The sequence below is a fragment of the Marmota marmota genome, unplaced genomic scaffold (genome assembly GCF_001458135.2).
Source record: "Marmota marmota marmota unplaced genomic scaffold, marMar, whole genome shotgun sequence".
In the NCBI taxonomy this organism is placed as follows: Eukaryota; Metazoa; Chordata; class Mammalia; order Rodentia; family Sciuridae; genus Marmota; species Marmota marmota.
In genome coordinates, this window is record NW_025999961.1 from 14,809,273 (window position 1) to 14,835,678 (window position 26,406).

At 31.4% G+C, this 26,406-nt stretch overlaps 1 protein-coding gene across 4 annotated transcripts in view; it reads left to right on the plus strand.

The window, feature by feature from the left end:
• The window catches only part of Cdh12 (cadherin 12), a 939,940-nt gene that overhangs the window by 862,203 nt on the left and 51,331 nt on the right, over positions 1-26,406 (plus strand). For all 4 annotated transcript variants that reach the window (XM_048802957.1, XM_015496396.2, XM_048802958.1 and 1 more), the window contains 2 exons: positions 12,689-12,876; positions 25,610-25,863. In XM_048802957.1, coding sequence (XP_048658914.1) covers positions 12,689-12,876; positions 25,610-25,863 — 442 coding nt within the window. The remainder of the gene's footprint in view (positions 1-12,688; positions 12,877-25,609; positions 25,864-26,406) is intronic.

Below are 26,406 nucleotides of genomic sequence, written 5' to 3' on the forward strand. Positions count from 1 at the left end.
GAAACAAAATTTTGATATGTAAGAAATATACTTTATTAACAAATATTAGATGTAATAAAATATATCATTCAATGAAAAAATAATTAAAACTGCAGTTTTATTGAAGTAATGAGTTGAAGTAATTGAATAATGCAAAAATAAAATAATTTTTTATTTGAACCTGCATAAAGAGAATAAATTTTTAAATTTCTTCCCTCAAGCACCAGTATAGATTTTTTAAGTAACTGACAATCACACAACTTGGAATAAAAACAGTGATAAACTTATGAACACAATATATATAAATGTACTGGATGGGAATCCATATCATTACAGAACAATGGGAATGTTGGAAGAAATGATATCTACATTGATTCCTGAAATAATATTCTTATAATAGTGTTAATGGGAAACCAAAGCTATACTGAAATACTTACACCACTGCAAAACATGACATCCTATTTATCCTATTTAAAGGTTTGTATACATAGAACTATGAAAAAATGGAAGTGAAAAGACAGAAAGGGAAGGAAGGGAAGAAGGTAGGAGAAAGAGAGGGGGGTGAGAGAGAAAAAAAATCAAAGAATGCATTGAAATCATTCCTGAAAAATAAATGATAGTCAATATTTATACATCAAGAGATTTGTAGTAATAGGCTTGTGAAATATTAAGGCACTGGCAACTAAACAGGGGAAGTCCAACAGTCAAATACAGGCAATAGCAAAAAAGAAAAGCCAGTGCATATGCACATGATTCATGATGGTATGATGGCCATTAAGAAATCAAATTAAGAGACAACTAGTTGGACTGTCAGTTAAGGAATTGGTTTTGGCTAAAAGAAACTAAACTCTGCTATGAGAGAGACCATTACAAAACTTCATCTCTTCCAGATTACCTTATTAAAGTCTCAAAAGGAAATTTATGAGTAATTAATCCTTTGAATAAATAGATGAGGTCAGCTGAATTTGAAAGTCTAAATATTTATTTATTTGTTTTAAGTATTTCTATATCTATCTATATCTATATCTGTATTTTTATTTGTTTTTATGTGGTGCTGAGGATCAAACCCAGTGCCTCACAGGTTCAAGGCATGTGCTTTACCACTGAGCCACAACCCCAGTCCTGAAAGTCTAAATATTTATTAAAAGTTTGTTAGTTTGCTTATTTTTGGTACCAGGAATTGAACCCAATGGCAAACAACCACTGAGCCATGTCCTTCGCTATTTTTATTTATTTATTTATTTTTATATTGAGACAGAGTCTTGCTAAATTTCTTAGGGCCTCCTAAATTTGCTGAGGGTGACTTTGAACTCGTGATGCTCCTACCTCAGCCTCCTGAACGGCTGGGATTACAGGCATGTGCCACCATGCCCATATAGGCTCTTAGTTTAAAGATGCTCAATTTTTTTCTAAATCATAAGAAAATTTGTATTATTTTTGTGGAATATTTTGATAAAGTTATCTGACAATATATGTTAGAATTCTTAATGTGCTATATCTTATTTGATTAATCAGAAATTATAGGGATAAAGTCAACTAAAAGAAATGTTTACATATTTAATGGAGGATTTAAGGGAATATTAAATGCACTCTGTTAAGATGAATGAACAATGGAAAGTTATTGATGCACTTGAAAGGATGTGAACTCTTGCCAAGATCTACATCATGTTTATTACCATGTAACAGGAATAGTGAGTATATAATTCATATGTATCGAATATATATATATATATATATATATATATATATATATATATATATATGGTTTATAGAATGTAAAAGAGGTTTTTATTCTGATAATAATTAAGTAATATAAATGGGCTGTTGAAATTCCAATGCAATTTTTTGAAAAAAAATTATAAAGGACAATTAGATATGTAGGGAAATATAGATAATGTTTATTGAAACTGTAGTTACTATAACTGCAGTATTAGATGTAAAAATTTATACTTGCATATGAGGTACTTTGTAAAAATGAAAGGAGAATCAGAAGTCCAGAAAAAAATGTAGTCAGTTTTCCTTCTTTTTTTGCACTACAGGCATAGATAGAGTGTAGAAATAAATTAATTTTATCTTTAAAGCCTCATCCCCTTTTGAATCTTTTTATATCTCCTAATGATCTTTTTCTCCATATTTTCACTGACTGTGCTCTTTAAACTTTGAAAATAGAAACCCTCCTGCTTATGCCTAACCCACTAAGTCACACATTATTGAAATGTACATGCTTCAATATGGCTGAAAGTATTAATTTTGAGTTATTTGTATTTTAAAAGCTTGCTTACTAACAAAATATTGCTTCAGTTTAATTGATTTCAGGTAGTAAAATGAGACCACGTGGACGAACCAAATAAAGTAATCATTCTATGGGTCAGAGTTGCCACTTGAATGGTCCTTCTCATAACCTAGAACACCTGAAACAGGTGTTGAACAGATTATCTGAGCTCATAGGGCGCATCTCCCAGGACTGTGTTCAATGATGACACATTGTTGACTTGAAATTGGCTATGGTGGGAGTTCTTATGCCATAGAAGTTGACAAACACTAAAACTCAGGGCTTATACCTGCATTCCCTCCCTACTCAATATGTATGTTCATAGTCATACCCTACCAGGGTATGAATGGGAATTATTAGACATCATAGTTCTAATGTGATGATAAAAATATTTAATGATGGGAAAGATTTTAGAAACATGCTACAAAATGTAAAGCAGTTTAGAAATGATTCCGAAAAATGTTTATTCTCCTTGAAGGGTAATATCTATTTAAAAATGTCTTTCTTTCTTCCATATTCATGTCCATGGACTTTCTAAAATCTTTATACATTTATTCCATGTTATTTCTGACAGAAAATAGTGTACTCACTCCCTGTGAATGATAGACATGACCCTGTCTCTTTTTGCAGAAGAGCATGAGGAAGCATTGCAGGTACCTCAGAGAGAAGTACTACGGGAGATTCAGTTAGCACACAATAATAGTAATACAGAGAAGAATTATGTGTGAGATCTCTGCTAGTGAAGACTATAGTAGTTGCGAAAATGATAATATGTGTATAGATTTAAACAATTTTATTGGATAAAAATTGGTAGTATTTATTTTCTATCAATGGAGGATTTTAATTTATGGAACTGGAGAAATACTACTTGCTTAGACAATGCATATTAGAAATCTTTTGGGGGACATGGTAATCCTATAGGCTCTATGTGGAATACATCAAGATTGATGCCTTGAAGTTTTGGAACATCATAATGTTTTGCCAAGTATGAAACTCAGAAGTTGTATATAGAGAAATTTAAAATATATTAAAAAAAAGTGTGAAGATAGTAAATGAAGTCAAGAGGATAGATGAAATTAACTAGAAGAGAAAAATCAAAGGGGCGGCTGGAGACAATGGCTCTTGACCATGATTGTCAATAGAACCTGAAGGAGTGTAAAAAATCCTGTTATTCAGGTCTAAACACAGAACCACTAAGGTAACTCCTCTTTGGGTTATTCTTGGGCTGCAGCATTGTATCCAAATCTTTCCATATGATGCTAACATGCAGCAGGAATTTTATCTGATCTTGAGGACATAACAAAGGGCATTGGGGAGGGGACAGCTGTGAAGTGGGAAAAACCAGAACTCTATATAGAGAGTGTAAAAAGTGTTAGAAGTGTGCTTCAAAAAAGAGGGAATGATCAAGAGGGTTGAATGATGCAGAAAAATTGTTAAGAATTTAATGACAAAGAAATAAAACTGGCAATATCAGAGGAAATCTTTAACAGAATAGTGGCTTCAAAAACCAGCCTAAGTCTACATGTGGCTTGCTTCTTAGGTAGAAATAGGTCACAGTGACAATCAAGGAGAAATTATGTTAAAAAGGGGACAATAATTAAAAGAGTGCCTGGATTCAGTTTGGAGCAAAAGAAAAACTTTGTGAAATAATCAAATATAAACACTGTCTATTCTTGGGAATATCTCAGTTAAGAAGAGTATTGATTGAGAAAACAGACTGTGTGATAAATTGTACCAGTATTTGCATATTGCTGGAGTTCAATAGTAAGAAGGGAAGATGAAGGATATCTCAATTGAAATTGGCTAAAAAGCTGGAGGGGGATGCTTACAGATGTAATAAAAGTTTATTATTGAAGTTTTTACCATGATGCTAAAATGCAGTGAATATCATCTAGCCAACTATTGTCCCAAGTCAAATGTAGAATTTAAAATGAAAATCTCAGGATGCATTTAAGACTGTTTGAGTCATTAGTCAGAACAAGATATTTTGTGATTTAAAAAAAAAAAAAAAACGCTTTTTATAGAGTATGGGGGAATAATAGAAAAAGTTTATGCAGAGGTATTCTTTGAGAGAGTGATGAAGAGTCCCCATATAATCAAAGTAAGGAGTGTGGTTGCTCTTTTCCTGGCCTCAGGTATGTGGAGAAGAGCCTCCCCGGCAACCAGGGCAGATCACAATGGCTGCTGTTATTTTCCCAGACAGGGAGCAATTCCTTGGGATAGTGTTTGCCATATGTTTAAGAATGTTGAAGTACCCAAGGAAAGCTGTTTGTAAAAATAATTACATGATAACAAAAGGAAGGGTAAAGATGTGGCTGCAGAAGGGAAAAATACCCAAGAGTCATTTTAAGTCCTACAAAGGAGATTTCCTCTAATTGAGAATCTGTGTGTGGAGTGCATCACTGAGGGATCTGGAGGGTGAGGCAGTGTTCTATCAAAGTAGAGGCAATTCCTTGCTCTTGGGGGTTGCAGGATGAGATGCTTCCAAGAGCCCTTCACTCATTGCCATTCAGATAAATCAGACCTGGAGAAGCAAAACTATACCTTAAAACAAGGACACACCAAACCCCTAGGTTTGCTGTGTCCTACAGTTGGGGAGTAATACCTTGGAGTACTAATGGGGAACAAAAAACTGACCACTATATTGTAGTTACTGCTGCAGATGATGTTTTGGCTCAACATTGTTTTCATCCAAGGGAAGACATTCATTGAGTAAATGGAGAGGGGCAGAAGGAGAAAAAGGAACATGCTGTACCTATTCCAATAACAGGAATATTAGTGAGGGATTGTTTGCAGGTTTGGGAAAGTGAAAAATCTACATAACACCATTCTAATTTCATTCTGTGAAATACAGTTCACAGTCTTTATCTGGGAAAAGAATTAGTGAAGTTAGTAAAGCTGAGTTTGTGGAGAGTGGATTGGTTTAAAATAGAAATGAAAAGAGAACGGTAGTTACTTTAGCATCTGCATACTTTGCAAGCAATGAGGAAGGTGAATTCGAGGTTAATGATCATAATTTAAACCAATATCTAGCTGTCTTTCTTGTTTTTTCTTAGTCATATGTCTCTCCTCTTTAGAAGATTAATTATGACTATTAAGGGTTGGCTTTTGTCAGATATAGTAATAAAAGAATGTCAGAACCAGGCACGGTGGCTTACCCCTGTAATGCCAGCAGCTTGGGAGGCTGAGGCAGGGGAATCACAAGTTCAAATCCAGCCTCAGCAATTTAGCAAGACCCTGAGCAACTCAGCAAGACCCTGTCGCTAAATGAAATATGATAAAGGGCTGGGGATGTGGCTCAATGTTTAAGCATCCCTGAGTTCAATCCCTGGTACAAAAAAGGTGGGGGGCATTGGAAATATATGTAGGCCACAGGTTAATATTTTATTGAAATGATAAATCAGGCTTTTCAAGTGGATATGGAAAGGACAGGAACAAGATGAGAATCTATACAGATTAATATACCAGTGGTCCTTCTGATATTGGAGTTGATAGATCACAGTGGGAGCAGCTGAACAAAGAAAATTATAAGGCAGGAAATTCTTAGCCTATTAGCTTTTTCATGTGGTTGTTTCTGTGGATTGATTCTATGGATTGATGGTTCTGTGGATTGTTTCCTATTAGATGACCTCACAGACCCAATATCAAGCTGGCTCAGTTCAGACTCTCAGTCTAAATATCACACATGAAATAGAATTATAAACATTGCTTCAGACCTTTGAGGTTGCCATGCTAGATTAATATTTGTGATTTTTCAATTAAATTCTTCAATGACACTAAATTGTTAACACTCCTATATATGTTTAAACTCATTTGAACATTACACAATATATACATATTTTTAAAAGTAAGATGGGGAACTTCATAAATATGTACAAATTTATGCTCTTATGTAATCATTCAAAAGAAAATTATTGAATTCTGAAAAAAGACAAAACTATAAAAAATCTGTTTATTCATTTTTATATTGTCTTCATCATCCTGTGGACAAAGCTACTAGAAGCTGCAGTTGGACCTAATCTCTTACCTGAATTATAGGCATGCTAAGTAATTAACTTACTATATAAATATGATTTACATCTGGCCCTATATTGTTTTATTTGCATAGAACCAGAAGTTGTAGATGGATGAGTTCTTATCACTCTTAGAAAAGATTTATTGCTATCATTACATAGAATTTATAAAACTTAATCCATTAATTTTAGATATATACTTAGCAATTCATGTACATGTATGTACAATTTAGAAGGGACATTTAGAACATTTGTAAACACTCTTTTCTCTTTTAGTTTTTGAGAACTGAGATTGTATTAGATATAAGCATTTCTAACTTGCACTCGATTTTACAAACATTTTGTTTTCCTTTCCTCTTCTGAGTTCTTTGAATTTCCTTTATTTTTTTTCTACTATTGTATTTTAAAGGGGAAATAATTTAACTAAAATAGTTAAGTTGTTGGTGCCCAATCCTTGACATTTTAAAACGTGTTCAGCCTGCACTTTTGTTAAGTCAATCATTGCTAGAAAATGCTTCTCTTTCAATTGATACAAGTTTCTCAATGGCTTTAGGTAATGATAAGTTTGTGAGCATATTTAAGATGAAAAATTTCAAAACTTTTTTAGAAAACTTATATCAGTAGAGTAGAATGAACGCTAGTTCTCTTCACATTTATTGTCACTGGTCTCATAGACATTCTGAGAATGAGTAGGGATAGATTTGTCATTTCTGAGGTCCTATTTACAGATGTTTAATGTGTTTGGTTAAAGACCAGCTTGAATTCAATTTTGTCATCAGAAAGGTCTTTTTTTGTGGACTTTATTTTTTTTTAATTAAAAAACTGCTTTAGGATTTTGAAGACAGAGGACATAAAATATTACTAAACTATCAAAATATTTTGTTATTCCTGAATTCTCCAATTTTCAGAACAAGAAAATAAATATTTCAGTAAAATTTAAAATAATTTTTCAGCATTCTCTCACTTTCATTCTCACACATTTATATGCAGCTTTCTCTTTCTTATTGTTATTCATATAGAAAAAAATATTATAATGCATATTTATGGGGACATTATCAATAAAAATATTATTTCAACTTTAATTAGTACTAATGGATAATATAAATTATATTTATATATATATATAATACTAAATTTTATTTACTATTGTACCAGTGAATTTTTGAAAATAAATCTACACAGTGAATCAAAATTATTATTACACCAATCTTACAAATAAAAGAATCACTAAATATTTTGCCCAAGATCACAGAGATATAGGTAAAGTTTCTATAAATTTCTTCTTTTTTTATTTACAAAGATGTTGTTTGCTCTCTTGGTATGTTCTTTACATACTACATTATTTGTGTATTATTACATTTGCTTAAGAAATCAAATCATATGCAATTAGGTGCAATTAGATGGCATTTCAAGGAAAAAGCATACAGGATCATTCTTTAAACAATTCTATGTCTAAATCTAATTATGTAATCTACAGTTAGGTGATTGTGTATGTATATGCATATACACATTCTGAATAATAAATGTAAACTTTTAAAAAATTGTAAAATTATTTAGGTGGGCTCAAGGATACAGTTTTGAGTTCTTAAAATGTTTAATAATTCTTATCAATTCTTAAACATTTCATATTTCTAGCATTCTAGTATTTAAATTTTTTATTTGTTCTTTTTAGTTATACATGACAGTAAAATATATTTTGACATATTATACATACATGGAGTATAACTTCCCATTTTTTTGGTTTCCAATGTGTAGTTATAGTGGTTGTATATTCATATAAGAACATAGGAAAATTATGTCCAAATTATTCTGTGGTCTTTCCTATTCCCATCTCTCCCTTCCCTTCATTCTCATTAATCTAATCCAATGAACTTCTAGTATTTTTAAGCACCAATTATTACCTGTCATATATACATGATCTTTATAAATATTTGAATGTTGAGCTCTTACACAATTTTTTTTTGTTATCTGAAGACTTATTGCTTTAAATATAAAATGTATTTCAAAAGTAAATTTGTAACAATTTATTTCATATTTTTTAAAAATTTTCACATTGCTGAAAGTTTTCATGATATTTATAATTTGTTCATTCATTTAATATATTTGGTTATATCTTATATTTTCTCAGTAAATTAAAACATTATTTATATTCTTTTAAGTAAATATATCTCTCTTGATAGTTTCGTTAATGCTTCTGAATTTTCTAAAAGGGAAAAATTGAAGGAAAATATATAAATTTGATCACTAAAATTCCACTTTAGATCATTACCTGTAATATTTCTTCTTTCCCAAGGGATTTGGGAAAAGCATCATTTGTGCATTCGATGAATATGTAAATATATATTTTACTGTGTGTACAATCTCTTGTCATCTGTTTTATTTCTTAATCTGTGTTGTACAGGTAGTGCCATTAAGATGTTTCATATGCATCAAAAGTAGGACACCCAGAAGATGACGACAGTGTAATTTCATAGTACATCATAAACTATTCAACTTTGGCACAGTTGAAGATTACTTCAGAGTTCTGAATTAATCTGAATGACCCCAGCTTTATTGCTGTTGAGATTCTAGAAATGATAATATGTCAAGTCGTTGAAAATAAACCGACAGAACCTAAACAATCTGACATGACTAATGCACAGCTTCTCTGACTTTTTCCATACTCTGTAGCCTCTATTACCAGCTGCAGTATTTTACAGAGCAATGCTTGTCTTAATGAACATGCACATCTTTCATCTTATTGAAATATATGTCTGTTATGTAAAGAACAGAAAATCCACTGTCTGTGTATTTGAGTTTTACATGCACTAAAACCTCAATGCACAGAAGAAATGTAAGTGATAAATAATTTCTTTACTCTATTATGTCTTAATTTTAAGGGATACAGATTAGTCAAATGCTGTTACATCAACCATATATGGACAATGCAACTCTGAATTTATCACAAGTTTTCCAAAGCCATTAAATATTAATGAAATTTGTAAGAATGCTCTGAGATGACAATTTTCAAAAAGAACTGCTTAGATAACTTATAATTTATATTGACAGAGTACTACAAAGGATAGCTATCTTCACATTTATTGTTAATGGCCTCATAAAGTGCTCTTTTTTAAAGCATAAAATTCATATCTTGGCATAGTGTCTTCAAGGGGGGTTATTTCATCTCTAGTCTGCATTACTTGGTACCCTTCAAAGTTTAAAGTGCTTTTTCTCACAATAGAGGGTTTCAGTTCTGGCTAGACTTTCCATACTCGCTAACCATTATCCAGTAGACATGACTCTAGGCTTTATTATTTTTCTCGATATACAATTTATTTATTTTTGCTTCTATACTTTTCAAATGAAAAGCTACCTTATGAAATCTAATACGCAACTTGAAGCTGCTCTCACTGAATATATTGGAAGGTATCTGAAGAAATACCCTATGTTCTTTATATCCTCCTATTTTCCTAAATATATCATCCAACACCTGCCCTGCACTCCTCAGGGAGGTATCCTCACCAACCCAACATGCTGTTGCTCTCAATTTTTAGTCCTTTACTTTGTAATGTTTAACAATACATTTCCTAACTAAATATCCTAATAGAGGGAGATTTATAGTACTCATTCAACTTAAACCTCCATTTCTCTATTTTTTCAGCAAAAAATTTAAGCCTCTAACACTGATGGACCATGAGATTGGACTGTGACTAATCATACTGTCAATTTAAGGCTTTTATTGATTCTTCTGATTTTTATCCCAATCACACAGTGAGAATCAAATGTTGTAGACTCACTTCCTAATAAATCATATTTCCATTTAATAGACATTAAAAATTTAAAAAGGAAGTGAAAAATATCTCATATTTTCTATGCTCGGTTCCTTTTCTCTGAAATTTCTCTCTGAGAAGTTGAGTAAAACTTGAGTGACTATGCCCCATGCCTTACTGCCACACTAAAAATAAATTCAAGCATCTTCATGCTTACTCAAAACTCAGGAGTCCCTCAATTCTGTACTTATTGAGAAATATTTGTGATCTGAAGAATGTAGGTGGCAATGGTCACATTAATTTCTACTAGGTACTTGTCACTATTTGATAAAAGACAGATTGCCCTTGAATGTCCCACTTCCCACTTTATCCTTCTTGGAGACAATTGGGAAACATTTAATCCTTTCATTTTTGATTTTTTTATTTGATCTGGTGGCCTAGGTTTCAAACCCTGCTTAAAATTTAGTGAACATTGAACATCTGGCAGCAACTGTGTTGTTTGGCAAATAAAACCTAATGAAAACAATACTAGTTTATGAGAAATGGCTACTTTGATCAATTACTATGACTTTCATTAAATAGGATTCCTTCATAAAGTCTATATTAATGCTCCAACATCGTCACTAGAAAGTTTTATTATCTTTTGTTTGTATTGTATATTTACTTATTTAAACTGTATAGTGTATTCTTTTAGAAAGTCATCTTACATGTATAATACTAAACAATTAATTACTTATACACAATTATTTTAGGTCACTATAAACTATACCTTCTAGCGGGACACAGTGGCTCATGCCTGTAATCCCAGCAGCTCAGGAGACTGAGGCAGGATCATTGCAAGTTCAAAGTCAGCCTCAGCAAAAGCAAGGCGCTTATCAACTTGGTGAGACCTTGTCTCTAAATAAAATACAAAATAGGGCTGAGGATGTGGCTAAGTGGTTGAGTGCCCTGAATTCAATATCTGGTACCAACCCCAAATATATATATATATATATATATATATATATATACCTTTTTTCTTGTGTATCAAATAAACAAGGTATAGGTGGATATTTAGCCCTCTTAAGACGGAATGTGTGTTCTATTGAGGTGATGGTCTTTCGATGTCAGTTAAAATAAGGCAGATTTCAACATAATTTACAAGAAAAAAAAGTGGGAAATATTTGGGAGGTAGAGGGTAGCTGGCAAGATTTAACTGTTACCAGGGCTGATGAGATTACCAAGTTTGGCAACTGATTGTGAAATAATTATATATTCTATAAAAATAATTGGTAATGAAAAATGAAGTGACTTAATTTACAAACAGGTATGATTAATAATTTTTCATGCCATCTTGAAGCAAATAATTATAATTTTTAAAAGTAATTTGTTGAGTGAACTTCACCATGCAAGAAAAGTCTTGAGTGCCTTTATAACTCAATATCCACATATGTACTAGAATTCTAAAATAACTTAATCACTGCACTTGGTTTGTCCATGGGAAAGTGACATTCAAAATTTATTTATAGAATTTGAAACTGGAATTCCAGTATCAAAATTAAAACATTGAACTTCTTCATTCACTTTAGCATCTGCATTTTTAATTTCCTCCTTTTCTTTTTTTTAACTTTGATTTGAATGTTATTGTTTAACCCATTAATATTCACTTTGATGAGATGTTCAAAAAATAGTATGTCCTACTTATTTTCTTCATCTCACACTTTAAATTTTTGACAAGGTTTTAAATTACCTCTACTATTTTTCATAGTCTTGGAATATTTTCCACAGATAAGTATTCTTTTGTTTTCATTTTTTCTGATCCAGTACTTATTTCATGTAATGTAAGTATTCCATTTGGTGGTAAAAATGATCATTTTAATTTTTTCTCCTTTAATGAGAAAAAGAAAAAAAATTGGGGAGTTCAAACTTTATGTATTCAGTTTAAATATTAGAAAATATGCCGAGTTAATATGTATTAAAAATGAGCTGACGCCTGGCATGCGCGTGGCTCTGGGTTCGATGCACCACATACGAATAAAGATGTGTCAGCTGAAAACTAAAAAATAAATATTAAAAAAAATTATCTCTCTCTCTCTATTTCTCTCTCTCTCTCTCTCCCTCTTTAAAAAAATGAGCTCAATCTTTGTCTCCAATATGCTTTATTTAAATTCATCGAGGTAGAATTTTGTATTAGTGTACAGCTTATCATTTCAGTTCATTGTAAGATACATTCAGTCATTGTAATGATTACTTTCTGGATACATAACCTTCACATTCATAAATAACTATCCATCTATCTTTTATCTATTTATCATCTATTTATTAATTATATATATCTTTTCGTTGTGTTTTAGATTCTATTTTATTGGTATTGATTACTTTTGTAACAATTATGAAGACTTTTACCCTCACATATAAGGTATACTTTGATATCAATCATATTAAAATATTTCCATATAGTAATTTTAATATAGCACACTCTATTATTTATAATACCCATTTAAAAATCAAAAGCAGGTCTACTGAAGTGAAAATGAAGTTATTACATATAATCATAATCCTTAACAGCAAATTGCCTTTGCATTTTGCTCTATAATGTTCCGAATTTGATTTACTTTGTGCAGTCTACATTTTTCAAACCTGATAATCTTTCTTTACTAGTTCACTGTCAATGCAAATTACATATATTTTATCAGGCATCTTCCATCTGAAAGTTCCTGAATCTTCTCCTGTTGGCTCAGCTATTGGAAGAATAAGAGCTGTGGATCCTGATTTTGGACAAAATGCGGAAATTGAGTACAATATTGTTCCCGGAGATGGAGGGAATTTGTTTGACATCGTCACAGATGAGGATACACAAGAAGGAGTTATCAAACTGAAAAAGGTACATAAACAAAGGTTTTGACAGTTTACTATCTAATAATAATTAAAGAAAATGAAAGGGTATAAGCAATTTTAATTTTCCTTTAATTAGTAATATTTTAAATAAAACATTAAATGTTATAATTATGAAAGATTCACTCCCACAGATAGTGCTATTCTATGATTTAACAAATATGGATTTATATTGAATAATGAAGCCTAATAGTTTGATTATGTACTTTTTTAACACTCTTATCAGAGTTTAATTTCTAATTAATTTTATAGAAATAAATGTACACAAATGATCAATTTAAAAATGACAAACAGTCAATAACTCTTATCCTACCAAAGTTGATCTTGACATTTCATGACTTTTTGGAGAAGACAGAGCATAAATATCTAAGTTAGCACATTATTGATGAGAGTTGATATCACAGTGGCGAAATACTATTATGGGTAAGTTTTATTCAGTGCAGAAGTGGAAGAAATAAGAAAGGATAATAATGGACTTGAGAATTCTGTAAGAAAAAAGCCTACAGAGACTTTTACTTTTATCAGTTAGGAAGTAAGGCTAGAAATATCCCAGTGAAGAGACCATTGAAATAATCCAAGAAAGAGATTTAGATGCTAATAGTAGTGGAGATTGAGAGAATTGTGATTCTGGCCAAACTTTAGAGAAAGAGAAAGAAAGGGAGAGTGGAAGGGGCAGCAGAGGAGGACAGCAAAGTTAGTCGGACCCTTGAAACAAGTCATTACTTGCCCAATATGTAGTTTTGTCTTTTATTGGGTAGTGGCATATGAAGGAGTGTGTAAATGTGAGAAAGAAACCTGATTCCATTGTACGCATGTAGATTGCTTCCATTATAATGAAGAAAACTATGAATTTTGAGTAGTGAAATGTAGCAAAAAAGTGAACCTCATTAAATTTAGGTTTTCTTTCCCCCTCTCCTTGTACAATGTATACTCTCTTAAACTCAAACTGCAGTACATGTCACGTCTGTTACTATTTATGATCATTTCAACCCAGAAGAAATATTTTTGAAGTCAGTGCTATTAATCAGTCTTTTCTTTTCATATTTGTTAGGAGCTCTGAATTTTAATAAGAAACACTATGAATTGTAATGAAAATCATCTTAAAAGTAAATGTAAGCTTCATATATATAGTCATTTTGTTTTTATTCCCACAAATGTACATAAATTGTACTTAGTCCAGAAGTTAGTTAACACACGATACCATCTAAAAGTATGCATTAATGCTGAATTTGAGAAATACACAAAGAAAAAATGTGTATGATTCTTGTTTATTTCTCTATTGTTATTTAGTATTTCTCTTTTCTACTCAGTAACATATCAGTGAATATTCTTATTAATTTTTTTTGTAAAAGTAATAATATTTAAATATTTTTCAAAATCAATCCAAATGAAATTACTGTAACAAATATTAATACGCTAATAATACTAAAAATGGTAGAAAATAATTTATTTAATCATATCTTAAAATTTAACCATTAAATTAAGGAGATTTACAAAGTTAATCTGAGGGACAGAATTAATACTAAATTATGCATATCTAAATTTAAATATTCCTTCATCTTGCTATTGTAAAAGTATTTTATATTCATCAATGTAGTTTTCTATATTTTATATTTACTTTTATAGACACCTATTTTTCATCCATGCCTGTAACTGATGTTTAAGTGTCAATCAGAAAATCTTTATTTTTAAATATATTTGGAAAGAAATAGTGTTACATTTCTTTATTATTTTATGATGTCAAAAATATAATGTTTGAAGGAAGTGTTGCAGTTATAAATTATAAAAAACTTAACTATTACTTAATCAGTAAGAATGCCTTTTCAGTCCAAGGAAAGATTCATAGTGAGTAGGTGCTACATCATTTTTTGTTTGAATTTTTGAAAATATTTTTTTCATTTTTTTATTGGATTGACTTTGAGATTTACAAAACTATGGAAATGCCTTATTAAAATTGAATTACATAATGCAGATAATCAATCTGGAAAATGTATCTCTAAATAAGACAAACAGTGTTTCCTCCTGAGGTAAATTAATCATTCATCTTACTGGCATAAAACTCCTTGTCCAAATAAATCTGTGACTATACCTTTCCCTTCATCATTCAAGGGATATTTACGGTGTAGCCACAGTGTCCCAGATCCATTTTGGACTCAAAGATAGACACATTCCCTGTTCTCCAGCTCCATCCATTCAATTGGGAAAATCAGAAAATTAACACATGAAATATCACTATCAGCAATGATAGATTCAAGCTGATAGACATAAATCAAGGTAAAGAGATAACAGGAATGTGAAAGGCAGTCTTATAGTAAAGGTCAAGAAGACTTTTGGGCTATGGTGAAATATAAGCATATTTCTGAATAAAGACAGATGAACAACAACTGTGTACATTACATGTGTTCAGAAAAACTAAGCAACAATTGCAAAATCTCCCTCTGAGGAGGGAGTGCTGGACAAAGAGACTGGAAAGGTCAGTGAATAAAAGGAATGTTGATTGGAGACAAGGTCATCAATGTCCCATGATGGAGGTCTTGTAGGTCAGGTCAAGGACTCTGAGCTTGGTAATGATAAGGGGAGTTATACACAAATCACCTCTGTTCTAATAGAGTCAGTTTACTCTGTATGCTTTGAGGAAAATCAGACTTAGGAAGTAAGGCTGAAAAAAGCCCAGTGAAGNACCAACAATAAAAAAAAAAAGGAAAAAAAAAAAAAGCCCAGTGAAAACATCATTGAAATTAATCCAAGAAACAGATTGAGATGCTCATAGAAGTAAAGACTGCGAGAATTGGTGATTCTGGCTAAATTTTAAAGAAACAGTCAAAACATATTGTTATAACTATCATCACCTAGAAAATTACACCAAGCAATTCAGTACTTACAAAGCCTGACAGAATACTTGGAGTCACATTCAATGTTGTAACTTGCTGTGATCTCTAAATAAGGATCCACCAGGGGCAATCACTACCTAGTAACCTATTCTGCTGTAAAAGAACACTACAATCTATAGACTACATCTATTAAATCTAAGAAGTAAGTTTTGCAACACAATTTTTGAATTATCTAACATCTATCTATGTGTTGGATTGTATGAAATATGCTTATGTACACATACATACACACATATATATCTTTATCAAAAATGGTGTATGATTTTATGAAAAAGGAATAATGGAAAAATATTCAGCTGAATAAAGTGCATGGAAAACTCAAAATAAATTAAAATGACAACTGTATTTAAAATACAGAATCCTTTTGGTTAAAGCTCATGTAATAAGACTATTCAAGCATTACATGCAGTAGGTTCTCAGAAAACTTTATCTTGCACTTATTATTGGTCTTTGAAGAATGAAGTGAGCAAAAATAATATGAATGTAAACATCAACAGTAGTATTTTAATTTTCCATATGATCTTAAAATTATTTTTTGAAAGTTTCCCCTTTTGTATCTCAGCCTAGAATTGCAATGCAAGAATTATGAATTCCTACTTAAATCATATTTTTAAGTATACTAAATACATTTAGGAAATCCATAAATATATATCCTACATATGAATACATAGCTGTATTTTAAAGATGAGTTATTTTAAATTTTTGGCTGACAAACTTTTAAGCAGCAGTAGAGGAATGAAATGATATATTCTTCAATTTAACAGAGCTTCTCTTTTTTTAACCCACTTAAAATACATTCAAATGCTCAATGTTCTGAAGCACATATTTTCAATGTTGTTTTATCTTCAAAATCTTTTATTTAGTTTTATTTTACTGTATACTTCTCTCCTTTTCCTCTGTAGGGTGAGGATATATAAAAATGAAACTCGGGTTTACATAAGCTGAGGAGAATGAAGAAAGGTGTCATTTCACTGTATCACATTGCATTCAGAGTAAAATTAGGAAAGTTTGTAAATCTCTCCAAAGCACACAATACTGGTAAAAACCCAAACCAACTCTTACTCTACTCTTGCATATTACACTGAACAAAGTATACAGAAATTAAAATTCTCTTATGTGTTTTTGAATAATATAGCAATACCAACACTAGAAAAACTAGAATAATGCTTCTCAAATTTTCAATCACATCTTAAATCTAGGAGCTGGGATATATTTGCAATGAGAAAATCAGCTGTTTTAAATTCAACAAATTTCTTATATTAAAAAAGACAAATAAACAATATCTTAGTAATTACTCCCTATGAGAAAAATAAAAATAAAATATATACTCCTTGAATATAAAAATGAATAGGAATTTACATCAGTTAAAAAAAAATCTCTCAACACTAAATGGATAAATATATTGAGAAACACTTTGGTTTGCTTGTTGCTGAATGAAAACTTAGGTAATTAAAACAGTAGAGTGAATACTTCAGTTATACAAAGAACAGTTTAATATCCTGCATAATTTCGGAAAGAGTCCTGTACCATCTCTATAAAACTGTCCGTTAAGAACGACAAAGTAGTGGTGGCATCTGTTTAAAATGAAGAATGATGAAGTGGTGGCCTATTTATTATAAAATAAGTAAAACATTTTTTTGAAATTAAAAAGTTTAACCAGTTTGATGTTATCTTAGCATATTTTTTCATTTTGAATTTACATAACTAAAGATCATATTAAATCTAAAGTAGAAGGATTTTTAAATAGGAGATGAAAGATTTGACTTTTCAACAGAACCCTTTCATAAATAGGCTGTGGCCTCAATTGGTTCCATTGGGCATCTATATTTTATATTTACTCATGAATCAGTAAAACTCATTAATTTTACCATTTTATATGACTGAGAAGTATTTCCACACTATATGACTTGGTAATAGCACCATCATGTGGTAAATTTTAGAATAACTCTCAGGAATAAAATGAAAATAAATTTTAGAATAATTTATATGCTCAAAAAATAATAAATAAGTTTTAAAAATTATATTTTTAGTAACTCTGACATTCCTAATTTCAGAGAAAGAGGTTACCCTTATGTTGTTTCTACAAATATTATGTTCCTGTTTTTTTCCAAATATTTGTCTTTCTCCTCTTTTTTTTTTTTAATTTCTAAACCTTCTTTATATTCTTTAAATACCTTGCCCAACTTCTCTTAACAGATTCAACTCTAAATTAACCCCGAATTAACAAAACTAAGGCCAATTTTTCTACTGCTTTGCAGATTTTTCTATTTGAATGTTTCTTAATGCTTTTTTCAACCTCAAAATGTATAAAGCCATATTCCTTCTTTTTTTCCAATAAACATATGACCTGTCTTATTTTTGTCCTTTCTAGTTTTTTCAACAAAAAGTCCAGAATATTTCTTAGGTTTCTACCATTCCCATAGACCTTTGTTTGCCAAAAACAGGGCATGAGCTTATCCAGTGAATTCTTCTGAGCAGAAATTAATGTTGTGGCTTATATCCTTCTTTAATACTCCCTTCCAACACTGCTAACTATTTGCCAGCTTCACCCCTTATCTTCCTTCAGGAACTCCTTCATTCTGTGAATGAAGGGTAGGAACTACATCTGTTTATCTTACTTACACTTTTATCTGGTCCCCATTGCTGGAAAGGTCAAGAGCAGGCTGCATATTTTCTTTCACCAGCCTCTGTACACACTGCCACACACACGTACAAGCTCCTTTTCAACTACACCAAATTCACTGCAGGTGTCTACCTGAGTTGTTGAGGTGTTCCACATTCTCATGGAAGTATCTTGCTCAAAGGAATTTCAATACTTTCCTGTTACTTAGTATTATCTCCCTTGCTTATCAACGGTTTTTTCAAACCCTTCTTCCCAAACTGGTTGTCTCTTACTTTATTTCCCAAAATTTCAGCATTTCTGCAACAGCACTTATTGGACTTATGACACTCATTTATGGCATATCTGATTTTTCTTATTTGAAGTCCTTTATCATGTTTATGTTTTGTCCTCTTTGTTAAAGAAAATCTCTAAAATATATAGGGTATTTAATGTTTTGTTGGGTAAGACAAAAAACATTTCATGTTCACTTACATACTATATAAAGTTCAAAATATTTTGCAAAGTATATAGAAAAGCAGTGTTTTATTGATTTCATTAATGGGAAATTTGAAGTGCATGGAAGAAGGATATATTTTTCAAAATCACTCGGCTTATTTTCAACTATAGCATATTTTGAAAAGCAAATACTTTCATTGCTATGAATAGTGATATGTGGTAAAAAAATAACTGGCTTCTCCAGATAGAAATGATTTATACTGTACATGTACGTGACACATATATTTCACTTAAGCATTTATGATACTTGATGAAACCTTTTGTCATTTTATGAAAATTATTATTGAAAATGTGTAGCAAGAAGCCCTGACATTATTGCCTTTGTTTTGATTTATTTTGTCTTTGTTACTAGATTTGTTCCAAAAATTATTGTCACTAAAAAACAGACATTGAACTAATGTCCATGGTTTTTAAGGTACTTGTTAAACAACTGTTAAACAATTTTCAGTATTACAAAAGACTGGAATGCAATTGCAAAGAAAAACTAAATGCATTTTAAATAAGTAGTTCTGTTGTAATATTTTTAGAGATAAGTTGAATTAAGTGTTTATTTTATTCTTTAAATAAAAATAGCAGTTTTTTATTTATAGTTATATAATTTTTAATTATATAAGAAATACTGTGAACACTGTCAAAAGTAAAGCCTATATTTAAAATATCCACATTTTATTTTATTGCATGCTTCTTCACTATAGGGACTTTCTCATGTGTTATAAGAACATCAATTGTTCATCAAATCTTTGATTATTTTTAGTGAAATATTGAATTTAATTCTTTCTTCAGTGGAGATTATATATATATAAGCTTTCCCATCTCTTCTCTCAGAGAGGCATTGACTTTATTGATCATAAAATTAACTCATGGAAAACTTGACTTTCTTTCAAAATAATGTGTTCTGAACATCTTATCTTTATTGTTCAGCTGGTATATAAACTTGCTTTGAAAGAGTGTTTTTCTAATGTATTTTCATCATGGTTCAGTCTGATTTAAATCTGTTTTCTAACTTCTTATCTTGAAAAGGACTAGTACAGCATGGGAGGTTGAGGCAGGAGGATTGCAAGTTCAAAGCCAGTCTCAGCAACTTAGTGATATTCTATCTTAAGATAAAATTTAAAAGGGCTGGGGATGTTACTCAGTGGTTGAGTGCCCCTGGGATTTATCCCTGGAAATCAAGAGAGAGAGAGGTGGGGAGAGTGGGGAGGAAGGAAATTGATGATATTATGGCAACTATTATTTCTCCATGATAAAATTAGAGAAGATCTTCAGAGAATTAATACTACATTGTAAAAAAAATCTTTACACTATAATGGGTACAACTGTATCTTTACCCCCTTTTTGTGAAATATCCTTAGATATAAGAAAGTAGTAAACTTTGTAGTTTTTGAACAACTTGTAGACCTCGCTCTTATTAGTTACTATTATAAGTTCATTTATAATAACTTTTAGGCTCACTGCTAATTTTCTTTTTTTTTATTGGTTGTTCAAAACATTACAAAGCTCTTGACATATCATATTTCATACATTTGATTCAGGTGGGTTTTGAACTCCCAATTTTACCCCAAATACAGATTGGTATGCATCACCATGCCCAGATAGTTTCTGTTTTCTATCAGAAGGCTTTATGAAAACTTGGGTGGACCCCTACCTAGCATACCCTCCCTCTTCCTCTTTCTAATTCCCTGTTGCTAATATTAGGAAAAGAGGATATTTACAAGAATATGATATTTGATATGAACCAATCCTTTGGTCTTGAGATGATTTCAATAACATGTGCATTTAAGACTCAAGTTTGCCCAGTTTAGCACGCTTTTTCAATAAAAAGACTTGTTTGAAAACTAAAAAAATTAAAAAAACGCAAAACGATAAATATTCCTTTTTCCTGTTCCTGGATCCCATTGCAGCTTCTTCAAAGAAAGGAAATTTATGAGTGTTGACACAACCCTTATTTAAAAACCTTCCTTGGCTCCCCTTTCCACTTTTTCCCCTTGGCACAAATAGACCCAGGATTCCCTTCTGTCAGGTTCTAAGGATCTATCCCAAACCCTTATGCAGCAATTACTGCTAGGATTTGCACCACAAAGGATAATTCATTCTTCTCTACTAAGCCATATGTCTCTTTATTTATATTGTATATTGCCAGGCATATTACAATGTTAATCAAAAAATCTTGCACTTTAAAGTATATTGATATCAACATTTTAAAACTATTCTCATTGTGTCCAGAACTTTGTCCATTAATAATGTAAATTCACATTTTCAAACTTATTTACAAATGTGTAATTGTCTCATTTTTTTTGAAAATAGATTTTCTTTTAGTCAAAATATTCCTGTTGACATTAAAATGCCATGAGTGAAAAAAAAAAAAAATAAAAGGACTAGTACATTTTGGAAAACATTACACCCCTCGCTCATTTGTGTCCCTTCACAGTTTTCTATTCTCTTGACTGTGAAGACCTACAGAGTGATTGAGTACAGCCTTAATGCCAAGGATACATTGTTTTTTGCTCATTTTTGGAGTGTTCCCTTCACTGTGTTGGCAAAACTGATAGATGCTCATCATGAAAACTGCTGCAATAACACCACAGATGGGAAGACAGCTAAGCCAGATCCCTAGTCCTTCACTGTAGGCTTCTCAGGCTGAATTGAAGGTGTGGGTTGAGGTTGCAAACTGATACAAGGTTGGAGCTCTTTACCAAGCTAACTGGTTGCCTGCAGAATTAACTTCGCTGAGGTTTTATGATTGTCTTGTTAATTCTTGGCTGAGATCAAATCTCAGTCCTCATAGGGATCCTTTAGGCACTTGCCAAGCACGCTCCTGTGCTCACATGTTCACTTGCTCAAGACCAGCCAGAGGAGCTGGGAGTATAGCTTAGTTGGTAGAGTGCCTTGCATGTACATGGCCCTGGGTTCAATCCCCAGCACCACAAAAAAAAAAAAAAAAAAAAAAAAAAAAACAGCCAGAATCATCTGCACCATTTGCTAGGTCAGACATCTCCAGCAAATGTGTCTTAAGTCAATGTCAAATGATTAAGAGCCTTAGTTATATCTTCATATTATTTTTTCCACAGAACTGAACAAGTTGATAAGAGTAATATGCCATTTAATTCACGAGTCCCTCACACTGAGGAGCAGAATTATTACATAAAATGGTTGGGGGCAATGGGGACAAAAATAGGGAGCATCTCAGAATTCTGTCTTCCACAGCTGTTCTTTTCCAGTTCTCATGTATCTATAATTCTAGGTACCTGTTTCCACTCAACATTATCTGGAAACAAGATGAGGCCTAAAAGAGCCCAGGGGGTTATTCTGAAATTTAATATTAAAAATAGCTTATCCTCCTTTTAAGTGAAAAAAAATTATTTGGCACTTAACATTTTATGTATATTTAATTATCTGGACTTCAGCAAAGAGTAAAGAAAGCAATGTAACAAAAAGAAGTAAAAGGTGATAATTTGACCCTTCTCTCACTTTGTATTCCAGAGAGCAGCTAAATAAGCCATTCTCCAATTCACCATAGTCACGTTCTTAAGTAGCACAATTTCCTATATTGTGAATTGTTTTCCAAAAGTTCTGATCGTACTAATCTTCTGTTACAGAAAAATCCAAAGAAGTTGCTCAGTTAAACTCTCTTTAGTCAGTCTTTTTCTTATTCTTCTAGAAAGGTTCACTGAATTAAATATGCCCAGAGCAATGTCATAAAATTCTCAAAGTACTGTGTAAAAAATAAATATTTCAAATTTATTTAATCCCATCAAAAATAGAACTAATTTTCTAGCAATTACCAAAAAAAAATTTTTCTGTTCTATAATTATATCAAATGTTAGAATTTTTGTCGATTACAAAATCTCCCTCCAAATATGGCATTGGTCCGTCAGATGGTTGAGTACAGTCAAGTAGAGATGATTGGTGATTCTTTGCCCTTTCAGAGTTACACCATTTTGTGAATTTGCCTAAGGGTCAGAGTCATGAAGAAGTCCACATAGAATATAATTGTGGCATTTCTCTTACAATTTTCTCCTGTTCTTTGATCTTCGTAGGAAATAACTTTTCAGTTGCAAAAAAAAAAAAAATCTATATGTACAAAAAGGTTCTTTCATCTCACTCTCTATTTCCCTCACTGCCAAATTCTTACCTGTTGTGATAGGCCAGGAGTTCTTTAAAAACATACATCATGTCTTATCTCCTAAAAATAAAAGTAAAATTAAAAAAGCGAAAAATGTTTCATAAGTCTCTTTCTGTCTCTGGCTTGAAATCGATTTACCAGTAAAGAGTCAAGTTCATCCAGACAGATGTAATGTATTATTAAGAGGGAAAATAAAACTACATATACAATATATAAGCTATATATACAAATATACACATTAGTACAGATAGTCAGAGGCATTTCAACATCTAGAGGAAAATTAGAGATGGGAAACAGTTGGTAAGAATGCCTACATTTTAGGATAGCAGTGGATTTGGAGCCCAAAAGAGAATAAGTCTGAGCTGGGGCAACTCAGTTTGCTTTGAAATCAAGGACTCCTAAGTTGTTAAAATTAGATTGCTCTAAGATAGATGTTAGGGTTCACTGTCAGGAAAATACATTTGTTTAACAGTTATGGAGCACTTATTTTTTACATGCAAGAAGAACTTTGTATTTTCTTTAATTTGAATTAGCCAGTGTACTCTTTAAACTTACTTTTTTTCTCTTTTTTTCAGACAACTTCTATGGTATTTTAAATGAAATTTATTGCTTCTTCAAACTCCTCCATTAGACAACATGCCTTTATTCTATAATTTATTGAATGCTGAGAGAAAAAAAAAATCTTATTTACCTTTGTACCTTTCAGTTCTTCCGAGGGGATACTCCTTGCCTTGCCAGAACTTTGTATATTTTAACTAATTCAGTGCTGAAAGTTTTAATTTGTTATTTGTTTCTTCCTTTTTCCAAACTAAAGTTATTCTTGTAAAGAATTTAAATTATTACTAATTCATTACTCAGAAACTTACATAATAATCCTAACTTATATTCACCATTATAGTCCTTTAATATTTAAAATATGTGTCTTGTCTTGGTCTTATTTATTCAAAACTGTTCATTATCACTATTTGTACTGATTTCTTCTTTTTGTCTTAAATAACGTTTTGACATATTTTTCTGGAAATTAGCTGTATTTTCTTGAGTCTGATTCCTTTCTCAAAGCATGAGAGTCAAGCTTTAGATGGGTCAAAATATCATCATGGGATTATCCTCTATCTATGCTTTCTTAGATATTTCATTTCTAATCATGGGACCAGTGGCCATATTATCAATCTTATTTCTATTTGTTTTAAGAGAAATAAACATTTCTAACAGGAAAGTAATAAAAACTGAAGGAAATCAATGTTATATGTTAACAGGTATGACTAAATTATCATAAAGTCAAAATCAATTATTTGCATAGAACAAAGATAAAAATAGGAACAAGAATATAATGAACTTGATAAAATAAAGGGAATAATTAAAGGGAAAATAAATGTATGTTCTCATGAATTAAAAATATTGTGAGGAGACTTACTTGATGCATATACAAGACTAATAACTGTTTTAACCATAGCAGATTCCATTGAATTGTGAGAGTTTTTGAATACATAAGTGATTTTTTTCTCTTTTTCTCAGAAGAAATACATATAATAATACTCATGTCTTTAAAAGTGAAAATAAACCTCTTTTAGTTTCCTCTGGTGTGCTAGATAAAGGAACATATGCTGACAAGGTAATTAGCAAATCATTGTGGTCACACTATAGGGAACTGCTTTAGCAAACAGAAACTTAAGAGTCCCCATATTCACTGTTAATGTTAAATTTGTGTTGTCTTAGTTTTTCCTTGGAGATTAGAAGTCTGAGTCATTATCCTTAAGCTTATCACTTAACAAAGCAACATAGTAGCACCATATTTCTGGAATACAGCATTTTCAGTTACTTTCATAATAAAACTAACATTTACAGTAAGGGTGAATGTAAGTAGTAGCAAGTTAAAATTGAGCATCACTGAAGATCTGGAAAATGACTTGTATGTTTGTGCCAATGCCTTCTTTAATTTGTTCATATATGTTGGAAGCCTGAATTCTTGGTGATACTTACTGACAATGCATGGGAGTACCCAGTATTTATATGCAGTTCTGGGAACACAAAAGACCAACACTCTTCATAATTACCATTGTGTGTGATTTTGAATCTTGATACAAATGTTTTCTAATAAAAAGACCTATTAATTCATAAGTATTTAAAAGAAAATTATACTAATGTCAAAATAGGAAAAATGAGCTTAAAAACATATGTTGTTATGCCAACTTTACAAATGGAATCTAGAAATTTTCATTATACAATTCCATTTTTGTTCCATTTCTTTATCTCAGCTTGCTTCCACTAGATGTCAGTATTGGATAAGATGTGAGAAGTGCTTTCCTTAAACTATTAACTGATTTCAAACTGCTTTTATAAAATGTGTAACCCCTATCTAGTATGTATGCTTATAAGTACATTATGTAAATTTAATATGTGCAAAAGATTATGTTTATGAGTTACCCAGAAAGTTTGGCCTTGTGCTTTACTTACACACTAATTATAAAAGTGAGACATTTCAAAACCAGTATAATTAATACCAACTTGCATTGCTCTGAAATGATGCTCATGGTTTATGCCACATTCTATACAAATGTAACACTTCACTTTGGATTTGTCCTCACTACAGCCTTTAGATTTTGAAACGAAGAAGGCATATACTTTTAAAGTAGAGGCCTCCAACCTTCACCTTGACCACCGGTTTCACTCTGCTGGCCCTTTCAAAGACACTGCTACAGTGAAGATCAGTGTTCTGGATGTAGATGAGCCACCCATATTTAGCAAGCCACTTTACACCATGGAAGTTTATGAAGACACCCCTGTCGGGACCATCATTGGCGCTGTAACTGCACAAGACCTGGATGTGGGCAGTAGTGCTGTTAGGTAAGAAATATTTTCTTTTTATGTGTCATGAAAAACAAAACAAAGACAAACAAATAACAATTTTCTGACCAAAAGTGCATCATGATTCACATATAGAATATTATGGTAGAAATTATATATAAGAATAGAGGAAATGCCGTAGGATTTGGACAAAACATCTGTATCAGTCCTCCTTGCAACATTTACCGCTGATAAGCTATTGGATATGTCACACAAACTAACAAATCTCAATTTTTAATCTATGAAAGATTTAATAAATGAAGTTCAAAGAATGATTTTCCAATTTAGTTAATTTAAGATACTTTCGCAGTGCCTAGAATGTAGCAGCCATGTTATAATTATTTTAAAATTTCTGTCCCCAATGTTAGTGTTTAAAAATGGATGGTTTTGTCATTTGCGATTTGAAAGCGATTTTTTTCTTGTTGTAGTGACTTTTCATTCTGAATGTGAGATTGAGACAATGGAAACACATTTAGTCAGTCCAAGAGTAAGATGAATTAAGGAATTGCCCCGAACCCAGACTTTGCATGGAGCTCTTTCCTA